Source organism: Platalea leucorodia (genome assembly GCF_965183815.1).
Source record: "Platalea leucorodia genome assembly, chromosome: 2".
NCBI lineage: Eukaryota > Metazoa > Chordata > Aves > Pelecaniformes > Threskiornithidae > Platalea > Platalea leucorodia.
This window is the reverse complement of record NC_138824.1, coordinates 47,607,821-47,623,200: the sequence shown is the minus strand read 5'-3', so window position 1 is coordinate 47,623,200 and position 15,380 is coordinate 47,607,821. Positions and strand designations below refer to the sequence as shown.

Genomic DNA, 15,380 nt, shown 5'->3' with positions numbered 1-15,380 from the left:
TAACTGACCCCTGGGGGGTTTTTTTAGCAATTTTCTTTACTTCAGTGTTGCTCCCTCTTGTCTTTCAAACAGCTACTCATAATTGCAATGAGAAATACTGTTTGACTGTTTAGGTATTTTACTTGTTTGTTTGGTTTGGGTTTTCTAATTATTCTTAAAGTTTATTAGCTTAATCTCAAGGTTGCTTCTTGACACCAGGCTTTTCAAACAGAATCATGAATGGGAAATATTTATCTGCTGACCCATACTGGGTTTAAATTGTAAGCTTCTGAGCCTTGAAACTAGTGATTTTATGATAATCCAGACACAAAGGAAAATCACACGTGCATCTTCTGTTTTAAATCTTAGGTTGCGTACCAGGGTGATCCAGAAGGTGCCCTTATTCAGTTTGCCACACACGAGGAAGCAAAGAAAGCTATATCAAGTACAGAAGCAGTATTAAATAATCGTTTTATTAAAGTTTATTGGCATCGAGAAGGCAGTGCACCACAAATCCAAACCACCACACAGAAGGTAGAGGATCTAAGTCTTTTCTATCTAGAACATTACGTAAAATATAATCTTTTAAACATTTTTTTAAAAAGTTTATAGAAAGTAAACTAAGTACTTTTGAAATAATGAATACTTCATGTAATTCTTTTCCAAAAGTTACTCTTTAATTCTAGATTCTTTGACCTCAGATACAAGGTTCAGGAGTTGATTAGCAAGATAAGCCTGAAGGTATTTAAAGAAAGCCCTTCTGTGACTTACGGAGAATTCCACTCTGTCGTCATCTCATGTGAAGCAAGATTTCATGCTGCTGTCTGCTGAATAACATCTATTTTGCTTTAACTAGTATAGGCTTTTTTTTTTCTTCTGGTGAGCATAAGAAGCACAGCAGTTATATTTCTTTTCTTGGAAGATAATCTCAATTTTCTTCCAAAAGGTGCTGTTTTTTCCAGTCTTTTCTTTTTTCCTTTCCTGTTGAGCATGCATACTGCTATAGAAAGTAGCAGAATTTGTTTTACACAAAGGTACCTACATGTTTATACAGATATACACACATAAGTTTGTAGCAAGAGAGGACATGCAAACAACAGTGTAAGAGGAGAGCTGCATTAGAGAGACTAACTTTGTGGAAGTGAATCAGGGACATTTAACATTTTTAAGTGGAGAGGGAGGTGCTGATCTCCCTAGTATCCAGTGGCAGGATGCATGGGAATGGTTCAAAGCTGCATCAGGGGAAGTTCAGACTGGACATTAGGAAGCATTTCTTTACCGAGAGGATGATCAGACACTGGAACAGGCTTCCTAGAGAGGTGGTCGATCCCCCAGGCCTGTCAGTGTCTAAGAGGCATTTGGGTAATACCCTTAATAACATGCTTTAACTTCTGACTAGCCCTGAAGTGGTCAGGCAGTTGGACTAGATGATTACTGTAGGTCCCTTCCAACTGAACTATTCTATTCTACATTTTGTGATTGAATTGCACAGTGGAGCACCTATTGATAGTTATCATGTGCATAGTAGCATTGGCAACTTTCTAAGAATATGAAACAGCAATTACTGTTGTGGAGCTTAGATTTGTAACCTGTGGCAAGCCAAATCAGATTTGGTAGCAGGCATAGTGGTTCTACTCAAACATAAGGGGAAGCTTGGATTCTCCCAGGTCATGTAGGTTATTGGATAGAGAGTCTTGTCAGTTAGCTCCCAGTGTAGCAAGTCCCTCTAAATACTTTTGTACTCTGCTTTATTGGATTTGCTGTCAGTTTGGAACAACACATTCTACACGTAGAAAATATGAGGTAGGCTCTGTAGAAGAAACGTTCATTTATTTATATACGCTGATATAATGAACAAATGAGTTGTTAGAGGATTCTTTCAGTTACTGCTCTAAGTTTTGAATTCTTTCTGTCGATGGTGTATGTCATCCTTCAGAATCAATGACCCAATTTTCCATAGCAATCCTGCTGTAGGGCATTTTAGGTAAGTTTCCTCTCTTTCCTTCTTTTGTAACAAATGCCCTGCTTTTTATCTGCAAAAATGCAGTTTTAGCGACACCTGTCTCACTGTCTCCCCAGTTATCATCCTTTAGATTTGAGTTTGGAATCAAATTCATAAATACCCTTGATGCTCGATCTGAACTAGAGCTACTCAAAACAGTATTTATTTTCTAAGCTTGATTTACATGTGATCAGCCAGAAGAGGGCAGTGGAGTACGTCGTTTGCATTCATACAATCATTACCTCTCTTGAGAAGGACAGCTCGAATAGTTATTGACATCAGCTTATTTGCTGATTATGCTATCCAGCTTGGAGTATTAACTGTATATTTCCAAACAAATATCTGATCTGTACATTTGTTATTGTTGAAAACATCAATTTTAAATAGTCTTGCAGCTTTTAGTGATGTTACTAGCTTCCCAGCTTCCCACCTTTGGCAAGTTAACCTTGATGGTTTGAGCATGAATTCCCCTTGGTCTCAGGTGACAGTATTAAGGGTTCCCACTTCACAAAGGACAGGGTTTCATCATGTGTTAGGAAACTACAATTGAAGACTGTTATGAGCAATAGAGGGCACACAGTGACAAGAAAAATTTAAACAGGAAATTAAAATTTTAAGTGCAATGTTTTCATCTTCCTCTACCCCAAAATATGACAATTATCAAATTGTTGAGTCCATAAAGAGGTATTTTTAATCACAAGCCTTTCAGGAGCATGAATATTTACTTCCCTTTTCATCGAAATTAATATTTGGTATCATATCTACAAGTAATATGGAAACTCTTTTCTTATAGTACTTCATGTACTGTATTTGAATTTTTGTCAAGGTTTCTGGTGTATTAATTAATTACAGCTGAATTAATTTCACCTGTATTTATAATTGTTTCCAGCCAGATGTTTTCTGTTTCAGGCACTAAAGACATGCTTTTGAATTTTTTTCCGTGTAAAATCAGTTGGCTTTTAAGTTGTCCCTTCGATAGTATTTGGTCTTGCACAATTTCTTGACCATTGGTGTTTCCTCAGCAGGATTACTTTGGAAAATTCTTAACTGCGGAAATTCTGAAAGGAGTACTTAGTAAAGACGATGGGAGTCAACCATAATAAATCTGGCTTCTGCCAGGAAGCAGAAATAATGTGCTCTCCACATCTGTGGTAGATAAAACAAGAAGTACTGGGCTTAAAAGGCAGCACAGGAGATTTAGGTTGGATATTAAGAAACATTTTCTAATGCTAAAGGATACTGAAACACTTCTACCTAGAGAGGAGATAGGACCTCTTTCATTGGAAATCTGTGAGAACTAGATAGATACTGTCAGTAATGGCTTAGGTATAGCTGACTTTGCCCGGGAGCGGAGGAATGGATTAGGTGACCTCCTGAGGGTCGTAAATATGACAGGAAGCTTGCTTCGAAGCATATTTTTTTGGTCTTAAGTGTTTAATGTTTTTGTGAAAGAAAAAAAGGCAAGGTGTTAGCTGTCAGGGCATATCCATGGTACTTTCAAACATTAGCTGCTCTGTTTTTCTTTTTCCTCAGTCCCATGACTGCATGTCTCTTTATCCTTCTTTCTTTTTCTATTTTGTCCAAGTTAAACACATAGGAGATGAAAAGTGACATATTGCTGTAAAAAGCAAGAGTCTTTCTGATACAAGTTTGTATTCTACCTTTCCATAACTAAATGGTTGATGATGAAAGATTTGTGAAAGGAATCAGAAGACCGCTTATTACTTTTTGTTCAGTTCTAACAGGTGGAAGTTCAAATAGTCTAAGTAGACATGATTAATAGAAAAAGACCAGAGTTATTTGATCACTTCTGTGAGCTGCAAGTGCAAAATAGATGTTACTGCTGTATGCACTACACAAATAGTTAGTATAACATCCTAAATCTCATGAAGTGTTTATTTTTGCCATCAGGTGAAAAAATTATTGAATGATAGAAAGGAAGAAGTGTAAATCTAAGTGCCATTGCAGCAATTTCATTGTGTATGTATTGAACTACGTATGTAGCAGCCTTTTGTTGTTAATATTATGATGTGCTTTTTTGGGGGTGGGGGGGTGTTACAGGTAATACAACCCTTAGTTCAGCAACCTAGTTTACCGGTAGTGAAACAATCGGTCAAGGAGCGATTAGGTCCAGTACCTGCAAGTAATATTGAGCCTGCAGAAGCACAGAGTGCCAATACAGAAGTCACTCAGGTATGTATGATAGTCAAAAAATCAGTTGCACGTTTTTCTTTCTGTAATAGGTTCCATAGTGTGTGATTGTATCTGTTACGGTTACTCATCTAGTGCAAGTACACATTTACTACTTACAAGTGCATTTAATTTGATTGTGAGTGGTGTTTTGATATTAAAATTTTCCTCAGTGCAATGATACTTGGCTTTCTTACCCAAGCATGGTACTTAATTTTTAGTATCATAGCCTTGTACTTAGTTTAAAAAAACCCAAAAGCCTCTGAAAATATTTCAGTAATGTTTTGTTAAATTGCAGTTTTCAGATTTCAAAATAAAGTTTGGTTTCTGTCCAAAGAAGTAAAAGCTATTCTTTTTTTATTATATATGTTAAACAGCTAAAACCATTAGAGACCGATGGTCAACATCTAAAAGTGTTTTCAGTATTTGTACATCAACCTTAATAAGGAAGAAGGTAACACAGTACCAATGTGAATAATGACAGAATCTGGCATGTTACTCCAGTTAGAAATACCCTTTAAATTTTTATTATTAGCATTGTGCCACTACTTAATTTTACTTCTGAAAAGGGAGACCACCACACTTCAGAAAACATTTGTAGTTTAAATTCGAACAACAACTTTCTTCAATTAATGCATGCAAATACCAGATTATAAAACACAAAAACTGAAGTGTGTTTACAAGGGCCTGTGTAAATAATCCTCTGCCAGCTAGCATGTCATGGACTTCTTGTAAAAAAATATTTAGTATAATCTTTCATTCCAAATTTGGCTTCATCTTCCTCTTATCCAGTCTATATATAGGTGTATATTAGCTCTAAAATCAAATATGTAAAATTCATTTTATCAACTGCTTTATTTTTCTTGTATTGTTGGTCAAAAGTCTATGGTTTTCTTAGTTACAAATGTTTTTTTCTAAATTCCTGACATTTGGAATTACACAGGAAACAGTAAAATAATGAGAAAATAAAGCATATTTGACCTATAATTTTGTTTTGTTTCCTTAGAATGTGACTAAATTATCTGTGAAGGATAGACTGGGTTTTGTGTCAAAGCCAGTTACTCCAACAACTGAAAAGGTAAGAGGATGTCTCATATTCTCTTCCTCTCACATTTAATTTCAGTAGAATTAACTTTATTATAAAGCCCCTTGTGTCAATATTAAGTTTGTTTCATAACTATCAATAAAGTTATTTGTTAAAGGTTAGTTTTACAAAGTATAATATATTGAAACTCAGCTTAGCAGATGAATAAATGATTATAAGAAGAATAAAACATGCTAGCACACAAGCTGCTGTTCTGTGGTTTTTGTTAGTAGGTTCCATTTATTCAGTGAAAATAACTAGATGCTTTCTAGGATCCTGAGTTGTTAGAAGAATACAGAAATAAATTTTAAAAATAAATAAATTTTGACAGTACATATGAATCTATAGAAAGCCTTTCTATAAAAATGTTTTTGGGCTTTTGTGTCCCTTAAAAGGTGATGCTGTAAACATTTACCCTCTTCTTTGGCCTTACAATTTGCAGTACTTGTGAAAAGATAAAAGTGCAAATTAATCAGTATAGAAAGGACGAAGAGAGGTAAGGTGGGAAAGGCGCATCTGAATGGTGGTTATGAGTTATGTATTTTGCCCAGTGGTTGCAATTCTCAGAACACAGAATTGTTGATGTGTTTATTTTAGTAGCAAAGTTTGTGATGCATGTTTCCAGATCTATTTAGCACCTTAGGGCACAGGCTTCCCCAGGGTTTATAACATTCATTTGAGAAGACTTTTGGTAGAAAGGCAGCAAGTTTTACTCAGTAACAAGATTCCTCTGCCTAGGTATATATTTTTCTGTTGGGAATTGGCTTGACCCGAAATGAATGAAGCATCTACTGCATTTCCCCCCTACCCCCTTACAGTGTGGCAGTTAATGCATGTAGTGGAATCTAACAAGTAAAATTCACTCCAAAGATACTATGCTGTACTTAGCATACAAAGGTAACAATACTTAATGTTAAGTTGTAATTGTAGAGGATGTCTCTTTGATTCATTTTAAGCTGAGCGGTCCACCTAAATGCACTGATCCTGGCTTCTTGCCTATATTTTGTTGTTTGTTTGATTAGTTGTATTCTTGTTGCCCTAAATTAGTTGCAGATAAAGATTGTACTGTGTATTCCTGAACTACATTATACTGTATACTTACTTCAGAAATAGGAAGTCTGCTTCAGTTTGAGTGGAAATACTTTTTTTTCTCTCATTCCGTAAGAGTTGAGTTATCCTTAAACACTTTTCTACAAGGAGTAAAGTCATGCTAAAATGGTTTTCCGCTGTGCTGTCTTATAGTACAGACTGATTTTGATTAGCTGCTGGGCTGTTCAGTGGACTGCTGGTGATGCAGAAGTTTCCTTTGGCATTTTTAATACGGTTCTGAAACTTGGTTTGACCTGATTTTACCTACTACTGTCCCTTTGGAAGGAAGTACTTTGCTTAGTTTGCAGTGATAATGCTCTATAACCATTAGAAATTAAACGATAGATAGCTGTCAAAAACATAGATGTCGTGTCCTAGATATTTTTTTTGCTTCTGACTGAGTGCAGGGTTTGACAAGAACTTTCCAGTAAGGAAGTAGGTAGCTATGCTTCCCAAAGAGCAGGAGGAAAAGGAGATGAGACAGTCATCATGAGGCCTTTTAAGATCTGTATAGGGACTTGCAATTTATGAACTTGTGAAGAGATTCACACTATTCCTTTTCTTGAATAGTATTAAGAGATTTGGAAGACATTGATGTGTTGCTTTTTGCTCTTCTGTGTTAGTTGATGCAGGTACGTCTGCTGTGGCATCTCTCCTTATATTAAAAGAGATGAGAAAGCATGGTTCACTCTGCCATGAAGTCAGTTGAGGGCAAAAGGAGTGTGTCAATATTTTGTCTTTACTTGGTCCTCTGTTTGTGATGAAGCGTGTCCTAAAGCTACTTAGTAGTAGGAACTATGTGATTGTGATGTGCAAACATTAATGTGCTTTAATAAGTTCAAAAAGAATTCCTTCATCTCCTTTTTAATGGCCTGCTTGCAGCGTTTTATATCACCTTTTTTAATACCCCATAACATGCTTTGATTTTTTTTTTTTTTATTCTCCTCTCTGCACTGCCAACTCTAGAAAATACTTTACTGTGGGAAGAAATAGTATAAATAGCACAATGAAGTGAAAAGCTTTTATATGAAGCATTCCTGTTGTAAATTATTCTGATCTCTTGATCTTTTCTGTCTTTCTGATGTTTCTTGGCTGTCTTTTTTTTTTTCCTCGTGTTGGTGGGCATTGTGTCTATTTTATGGAGTGCATCGTGGCCAATAGACTCTGCATGCATCTTTTAATTTTCCACATATATATAAAGTATTTTTAAACACCTGGAAATTATACCAATTGTATAATTGCCGTGATATGCTAACAAAGTGGACAAGATCATGCCTATATTACCTCCAGCACTTAGCCATGGATTTTTCAATAGTGACATGACCAAAATGTCCTTTAAGGAATGTGATAAGAAAACAGAACTGTCCAAATCTTCAGGTATTGTGGAGATGTGTGTAGTATACTTTAGAGAGGTTGTAAAGCGTACAACTGTGTTCTCAGTAAGTCATGAAGAAATTTTCATACCTCATTAGAAATGTAGGAGAGAGAACAGAGAGACATAGGAGTCTCTTCCTTTGCTGTATGATGTTGAAGACTTCCCTGTACTTGAGTTACTTCTTGTTGATTGTGCAAGCTCTACTTTGCACAAGCTGCATATGAAAAGGAGCTATTGTATCTACTTTAGACCTTAGTCTCTAAAATTATATTGAATTTTTGCTTGGAAAACTCATGCAGCCACAAAAAACTGCATTTTAAACTTCAAAACAAAAAAAAAGAAAAACTTCAGTTGTTCTTGGGAAAATCTCAGTCTTCTGTTTCCTTAATTATGCTCAAATACATAAGATTTTATGTATTTGAAACTTGGAAGTACATGTGAAATCTCAATGGAGAAGATTTATAATCCGATGTTTATAATTCTTAGATATCTGATGTGATGCTGCCTCTTTAAAAATTGTTTAACTTCAGCAACTCCAAATATAATTGTTACACCAAATTTTTATATTCCATATCATCAAAACAGACAAAAGAAAAGACGCTTATATATTTTTAAGCACTCATGTTTTTTTAAAAAAAATTGAAATTCACTGGCAAAAAAATAAAATGATTTCCTCCTATAGGTTTTATCTACTTCTACTGGCTTGACAAAAACTGTGTACAACCCTGCTGCTTTGAAGGCAGCACAGAAATCTTTGCCTGTTGTTTCCACTTCCGTGCTAGACTCTAATGAAGCACAGAAGAAAAAACAGGTAAATTAAATATACTTCTTTATAAAATGGACCTAGATTGGGAACTTGTGACCACTAGAGATAGTGCACTATGTATATTCATCTCAAGAGCATAGGTGAAACTAGTTATAAGATTGAATTCACTATAATGGTTTCTTTTCAAAGAACAAGAAAATTCAGCATTGTTTTGTTATTTTTTCAGTGTATGTTCAGGCAGTGTAAGCAGTTTTAAAACTTGAGAAGTTCAAAATATGAAACACTTTTTCCTGGAAGCAGAATCTCCACGTTGAGGCATGAATTGTCTATTGTGAGCGAGAAGGGAATATAGTATAGTCACTATTCTTCTCTCTTAAGCCTTTCTGAAACTGGCCTTTATTCTCATTAAACTGGCCTTTATTCTCAGTGTGTTTTGTACTGGTGACCAAATTGTTTCTTCACTTGAGAGAACTGAGAACTGCATGACTCTGCATTTCATTGTTTCCCAACTATAGTTCTGCATCCGTTTTTATTTTTTGCATAGTACTAGGTTTTCTCCTTTTTTTTTTTTTTTTTTTTTTTGATGTTAGAGAGGAAATGCAACATGAATGCATTTGGCCTTGAATAGTTTGCTTAGTTGTAGTTTAGCTTGCTTAGAATTTTCAAAAGAGCCCAGTAAAGCTCCTGTTTCAGGTTTATTCTTATCATTTAGGAAAACTAAATATAGGCCAATGTTTATCTTTCTGGTTTCAAAACACAAAATAAGAGTCCAATACTAAGTTAGATTCAAACATGAGTATTGAAAGCAGTATAACCATTAAACAAAGATTTTAGCCTATTGGTAAACTTCTGTAACTAATGTCTAATGTAATTTGAAATAGCAGTTTGTAGCTGCATGTCAGTTGTGGCATTGGTCCAGACTTTAAAGAAATAATTTCTAATTTTGGGATTACATTTCATATTTGTCCCCTAAAACATGTTTTTAGGAATTAGAGCCTTTACCTTTCAAGTTAAGACGCGAAGTGCCTGTGAGATGGCAAAAAGCTCATAATAAAATTATTGGCTTATCATAACGACTATAGGGGTTTTTTTGAGAGAAGACACTGAAGACATGCTAAGTGATTGGCTCTTTTTTCATGTACTCTTGTGCTCTTTGCTCTCTTCAGAGATTTCTACTACAATATACTAGTACTTGTGGGAAAACATGATTTTGTGGGACTCACTCCCTTCTTTCCCTCTATCTCCCTAGTTTTTCTTAGCATTCATCCCTTTGTCTTATCTTCCCTTTCCCTTCAGAAAAAATGATTGCATGCTGTATTGCAAAACTAACATTTCATGCAGCAGAATTTGTCCGTATTTAGGAATACATACAGAAACCTTATTACCATTTCTTTTTTATGGCTGTTGTGCATTTGCACTCTTTGTGTAGGGTAATCCACTTTCAGTCTGATCCCAGTTGATTAGTGATCTAGAGGTGCAAAATCATCTTCTGCCTCTCCTCTTTTATCCCATTAAATATGTTGGTAGCAAAGCTCTTAATTGTTTTCCGCAAGTATCCTGCTATCTAAGACTTCGACATTCTGTATCTGAGAGCAAGAAACAATTGCTTTCTCTCAAACAACGTTAGCAGGAGCTGAGCACAGCAGCTGTGGCATCTCTTCCTGCTTCTCCTTCTGAGCGCAATATGTCACAAATTTATCAGTTTCAATTCATTTTGATTTGCCCATTGCAATGTCAAGATTCTGTTTTTAGCAGATTGAGTGGTGGTACTTGTCACTTCCAAGTTACAGTAGTCAGATGCAAGAGATGGTTTTCTTTGGGTAACATTTTAAAAAATAGAATGTATTTTCTTTTTGCTTGTAACTGTACTGGAGAATGTGTCTTAATTGGTGGACTTGATTTACAGTTGCTTTCAAGATACTGTCCTTGCAGATTTAAACTTTTGTATATTGTACCTCTTGTAGTGTATTATATTGCCTTTCAGCTTTCAGTTGAGTTGTGTAAGGGGTTACTTTGTACGTAAGTAATAATGAAGTCTTCCCAGCACAAATATAACTAAAAAAGGTCATTAAGTCCTTCGCTAATTTGGTGATGCGTTGTTTTCCAAAACATAATTTGAAATATTGCCTATTAGTACCTTGAGTTTCTGTTACTAATTTTTTTCCGTGTTATTGTAAGTTACTACTGTATAGTTGTCAGGTATAGTATATTATTCTTCTGGCATTATTTTTCAAAATCTAGAAACTTTCTGTAATTTTTTTATGCTTCTAGGAAGCATTACGACTTCAACAAGATGTGAGAAAAAAGAAGCAAGAAATCTTAGAGAAGCACATTGAAACACAAAAGGTAAAATGTTAGCATTAAAGAAAGTCAGCAATTCAGTTGTAAAATCTCAGTTCACTTCTCTAAAAAATTTCAGAATTTGTAAGCATGAGCTACAAAACTGACCTATAAAATAAGCATTCTCTTAGAATGGTATTATCACATTATTTTAAGCTTAGAGTTCTAATCTAACTTGTCTTGTTAGTTCACTTTAAAAACTACAAGCTTGTGCAAGTTAGGTGCAATTTTAGTTAAAATTGCCTAATTTGGGTGCAACATGCTTATGTTTTTTGGGAGAAGTGAAAGCCTGGGAGTTCTACTTGACAAGAGCAGGAGAGATGGATGTAGAAAAGTATGCATGACTGCACTCAGGGTTAGGAGGAGAAAAAGGCCAAAATGTCATTTAAGTTTAATAAAAATTTTGAAATAATTTAAGTATGTTGATCGAATCTGTCCAAATGAAGTGGAGATATCAGATGTTTATTAGCAAATGAATTAACCAGAGATCCAGACAAAGATTTTGATTCAATATAAGCTTTTAAAATCCCTATATGTTGAGTTTGAAGATCACAGCAAAAGAAATGCAATATTCTGTTTTTCCATTAGTTGTAATGAGTACTAGACAATTGATCTGTAATAGTAGTTGCTAAGTAAAAAGATTTTTTTTTTTTTTTTTTTAATTGGACAGATGCTGATTTCAAAGCTGGAGAAGAATAAAGCCATGAAGTCAGAAGACAAAGCAGAAATCATGAAAACACTGGAAATTTTGACTAATAGCATTACCAAGTTAAAGGATGAATTAAAAGGTGTATCACCAGGAGGAGGGGCTCCTTTAAAAAGCATGAAAACTAAGACTCAGGTATTCAAGTTTTGGTCAGCTTTTTAGTAAGATGAAGTCACATGCTTATGTCAGCAGAATAAAAATATGCAGCCACATCAGCAGTATTTAGAACCATACTGGTTTAATTTTGAAGTCGTCTTTGAAGTAAGATTGGTTTTGCCCTCTTTTTAAAGGAACATAGTTAATTTTAAAACCAATGTGTTGTCTAAAAGGTTTATCCACTGTTATGCAGATGCTACATCATCTGGAAAATCAAAAAAAAAAACCAAACTTATGATTATTTCTCTTGCCTTATCTGATCTTTTGTGTATAGTCTATTGTTTTTTAAAATTTTTAATAGAAATAATGAAAATAGTATTTCTTATGCAAAAGGATTATCATTATGCAAAACATGTCTTCCGGTCAGGTGTAATCCACAAAACAAACTGCTTCATGAAGCTAGTTGGCTACTGCACTGGTACATAATTTTCTGGGGTTTTTTATGCCACTGAAGTTTTTCTATATATGAAGATTTTTAGATTGAAGATGATACTGGTCAGTTTTCCTTTGATCTAGCTACCCATGCTTGGGTTGTAGCTGTGAGAGGAGTTTCCCTTCTCTGCTATCATTCTTATTAGTATATTGCTTTCACCAGTTTCCCAGCTGCTTAAAGATGCAATTATATTACCTTTCTAAAATGCAGTATTTTGCTTTTTATAGAAGTATTTGCTTTTAAACAGGTCGCAAGGTGATTAAGAATTAAGTGAGACTTTGAGAAATAACATTTTAAGAAATGAATGTGTTCTTTTTAAATACATCATAAGCTTTTCTTGCTTTATCAAGTGAGGAAGAGCTTTGATCTCTTCTTGCTGTTTTCATTCAGTTCTTAAATCTTCAGAATGTTTAGTCTTCTCTTCTAATGCTTGGGATTCTGTTTTAAAAAGCTGGTGTAACATTACAACTCAGACTTAATTTAAATGGATCATTAATGTTCATTTTGAACGGCATTTCTACTGTTTTATTTTACATAGAAATAAGGTATTAAAAGTAACTGCAGTGTAAATTACAGTGATATACAGTTTTGAAAAGGAATATCAAAAAGAAATACTGGAATGACCTGCATGTACTCACTGTAGCTTCTTACATTGTTCGTCAGTCAGGAACAAGTTGAAGAAGCATATTTTTATCCTGAAAATGGACATAGATTATAATTTCTGGAAGTCAGTTTATACCTCTTAAAACAACTTCAGTTGCAGTGGAATACTCTACTATGTTTTAGAGGGGGGACTATCTGTAATAATCCCAGAATTCAGACACTGCTATAGTAAGATTAAATTCCTCTTTCTTTGGAGATGAGAGACAAGGGAGGGTTTTTTATATTTTTTGAAAGAGAGTGAATGTTGTTTGGTGAGAAGATATTTCTGAGAGGTCTGAAGGAAGTTACGTACCTGTAGAGTGAATTTGAACTATAAAAGTCCTAGAAATTGGCAATATTTTCAGAGCTGCATTTGATTGTTAAAGCCTCATGTTTTTGAGAAATACTCTTCTGCTGGTGGTGTACAGTGCTTCATAAATTTGAACAGAAGAATAGTTTATAACAGTTTTGATCCAAGAATAACGGTTGGTTGTGGGTTTTGTCACATGCAAGGGAAAGAATCCAGACCCATAGAAATGAAGAAGCAAGTTGCATCATGAAAAGTTGGTAAATTCTTGAGTAGAAAATTGTGAATGCAGCATTTTAACCCATGACAGTTATTTTACCCTGAGAGTGGTCCAATAAATTCTTAGAGTGGACAAGAAAATAGTCCAATAACAGAAAATTTCTCAAAATGGTTGAGATTGGAAGGGATCTCTGGGGATTGTCTTGTTCCATCACCAGGCGCCACTAAGAAGAGTCTGGGTGTCGTCTTTACTCATCCACACTGGGTGTTTATACACATGGATAAGGTCGCGTCCCCCCGCCGTCTTCTCATCCTGAAGTCAAACAGTCCCAGCTCTGTCAGCCTCTACTCATAATAGTAGATGCTCCAGTCCCTTAATCATCTTTGTGGCCTTTCGCTGGACTCTCTGCAGTGTGTCTCCCCTGTGCTGGGGAGCCTGGAACTGGACACAGCACTCCATATGTGGCCTCACCACTGCAAAGCAGAGGAAAAGGATCACCTCCCTTGACCTGCTGGTGGTGCTCTTCCTAATGCAATGCGGGAGGCTGTCGGCCTTCTTTGCCACAAGGATGCATTGCTGGCTCATGTTCAACTTCTTCTCTGCTACCAGGACACCTCAGGTCCTCTTCATCTGGGCAGCCCCAACCTGTACTGGTGGCTGGGGTTATTCTTCCCCAGGTGCAGGACTTGACATTTCCCTTTGTTGAGATGCAGGAGGTTCCTCCATTTCTCCAGCATATGAAGATCCTTCTGAATGGAAACGCAACCAGCTGGTGTAGCAACCACTCCTCTGAATTTTGTATTGTCCACAGACTTGCTGAGGGCACACTCTGTCTTACCATCCAGGCCACTAATGAAGATGTTAAAACAGTATTGACTGCTGGGGTACACCACTAGTGACTAGTCTCCAGCTGGACTTTCTGCCACTGATCAGAACCCTTTGAACCCAGCAGTTCAGCGTATTTGCAGTCTACCTATCTATTTAGCACATCATCCTTTTGGCTGTGAGGATGTTGTGGGCAACAGTATTGAAAGCCTTATTGAAGTCAAGATAAACAACTTCCACTACTCTGCTCTTGTCCACCAAACCAGTCATCTCATTGTAGACAGCTGTTAAGATCAAGTGTGATTTCTCCTCCCCTTTCCTGAGTCACCTTCTTGTTCTTAATGTGCTTGGAAATGGTTTCCAAGATCATTTGCTCCTTCCTCCTCCCAGGGATTGTGGTGAGGCTGACCAGCACATAGTTCCCCAGATCTCCTGCCCTTCTTGAAGATCGGAGTGACATTTGCTTTTTCTCAGTCCCAAGGAACCTCCCCCAAATGCCATGACCTTTCAAAGATAATTGAGCTTGGCTTTGCAGTGACATCAACGAGCTTCCTCAGTACTTATGGCTGCATCCTGTTGAATCACAGGTATTTGTGCATGTCCAGTTTGTTTTAATGTTTCCTAACTTGGTTCTCTTCCAGCAAAGGTAAGTCTTCTTTGCTCCAGGCTTTTGCACTGGTCTCAGGGTCTGGGATTGCTGAAGGCAAGTCTTTCCAGTAAAGATTGTGTCCTTTGTTGTCAGGTCCCCTTTCACATTCAGCAGTCAGCCCACCTTTTTCACGGCATAGTGTTCCTTTGGCTGCTCATAGGCCTGCAGAAGCCTTTCTAATTGTTCCTCAGCCCCCTTGCCAGATACGACTCCAGATGGGCTTTGGCTTTCCAAACCACTGCCTGTATGCTCACACAGTTTCTCTGTATTCTTTCTGTGAACTGACCCTGCTTCCATCTCTTGTACACCTTGTTTTTGGATTTAAGTTTTGTTAGGGGCTCCTTGTTCATCCAGGCAGGCCTCCTGCCACCTTTATTTCCTACACGCTCTGGAACTTGGAGGATGTGATTCTTGAAAATCATCCTGCCTTTCCAGCAGATGTCCAGGCCCAGAGTCTTCAAACAGGAGGCTTCTTCCAGTTTTCTGAAGAAGGCCTCATCTACTTCTTTTACCTAGTCAAGCAGCGTGTAGTACACACCCACTGCAACATCACTCCCATCAGTCTGCTGTCTTAATCCTGACTCACAAACTTTTGACAGGCTCATTATCTGTACCCA

General features: G+C 36.4%; 1 protein-coding gene across 10 annotated transcripts in view; it reads left to right on the top strand.

Annotated features, from left to right (window-relative positions):
- Positions 1 to 15,380, top strand: part of RBM26 (RNA binding motif protein 26) — a 60,610-nt gene that overhangs the window by 26,474 nt on the left and 18,756 nt on the right. For 8 of the 10 annotated variants that reach the window (XR_014230601.1, XR_014230602.1, XM_082335046.1 and 5 more), the window contains exons 12-17: positions 349 to 513; positions 4,043 to 4,174; positions 5,178 to 5,249; positions 8,402 to 8,530; positions 10,757 to 10,831; positions 11,496 to 11,666. Coding sequence is in view for 8 of the 10 variants with exons in the window: in XM_082335046.1 (XP_082191172.1) it covers positions 349 to 513; positions 4,043 to 4,174; positions 5,178 to 5,249; positions 8,402 to 8,530; positions 10,757 to 10,831; positions 11,496 to 11,666 (744 nt within the window). In the remaining 2 variants the exon portion in view is untranslated. The remainder of the gene's footprint in view (positions 1 to 348; positions 514 to 4,042; positions 4,175 to 5,177; positions 5,250 to 8,401; positions 8,531 to 10,756; positions 10,832 to 11,495; positions 11,667 to 15,380) is intronic. The other 2 variants (XM_082335045.1, XM_082335043.1) reach the window with 2 other exon arrangements.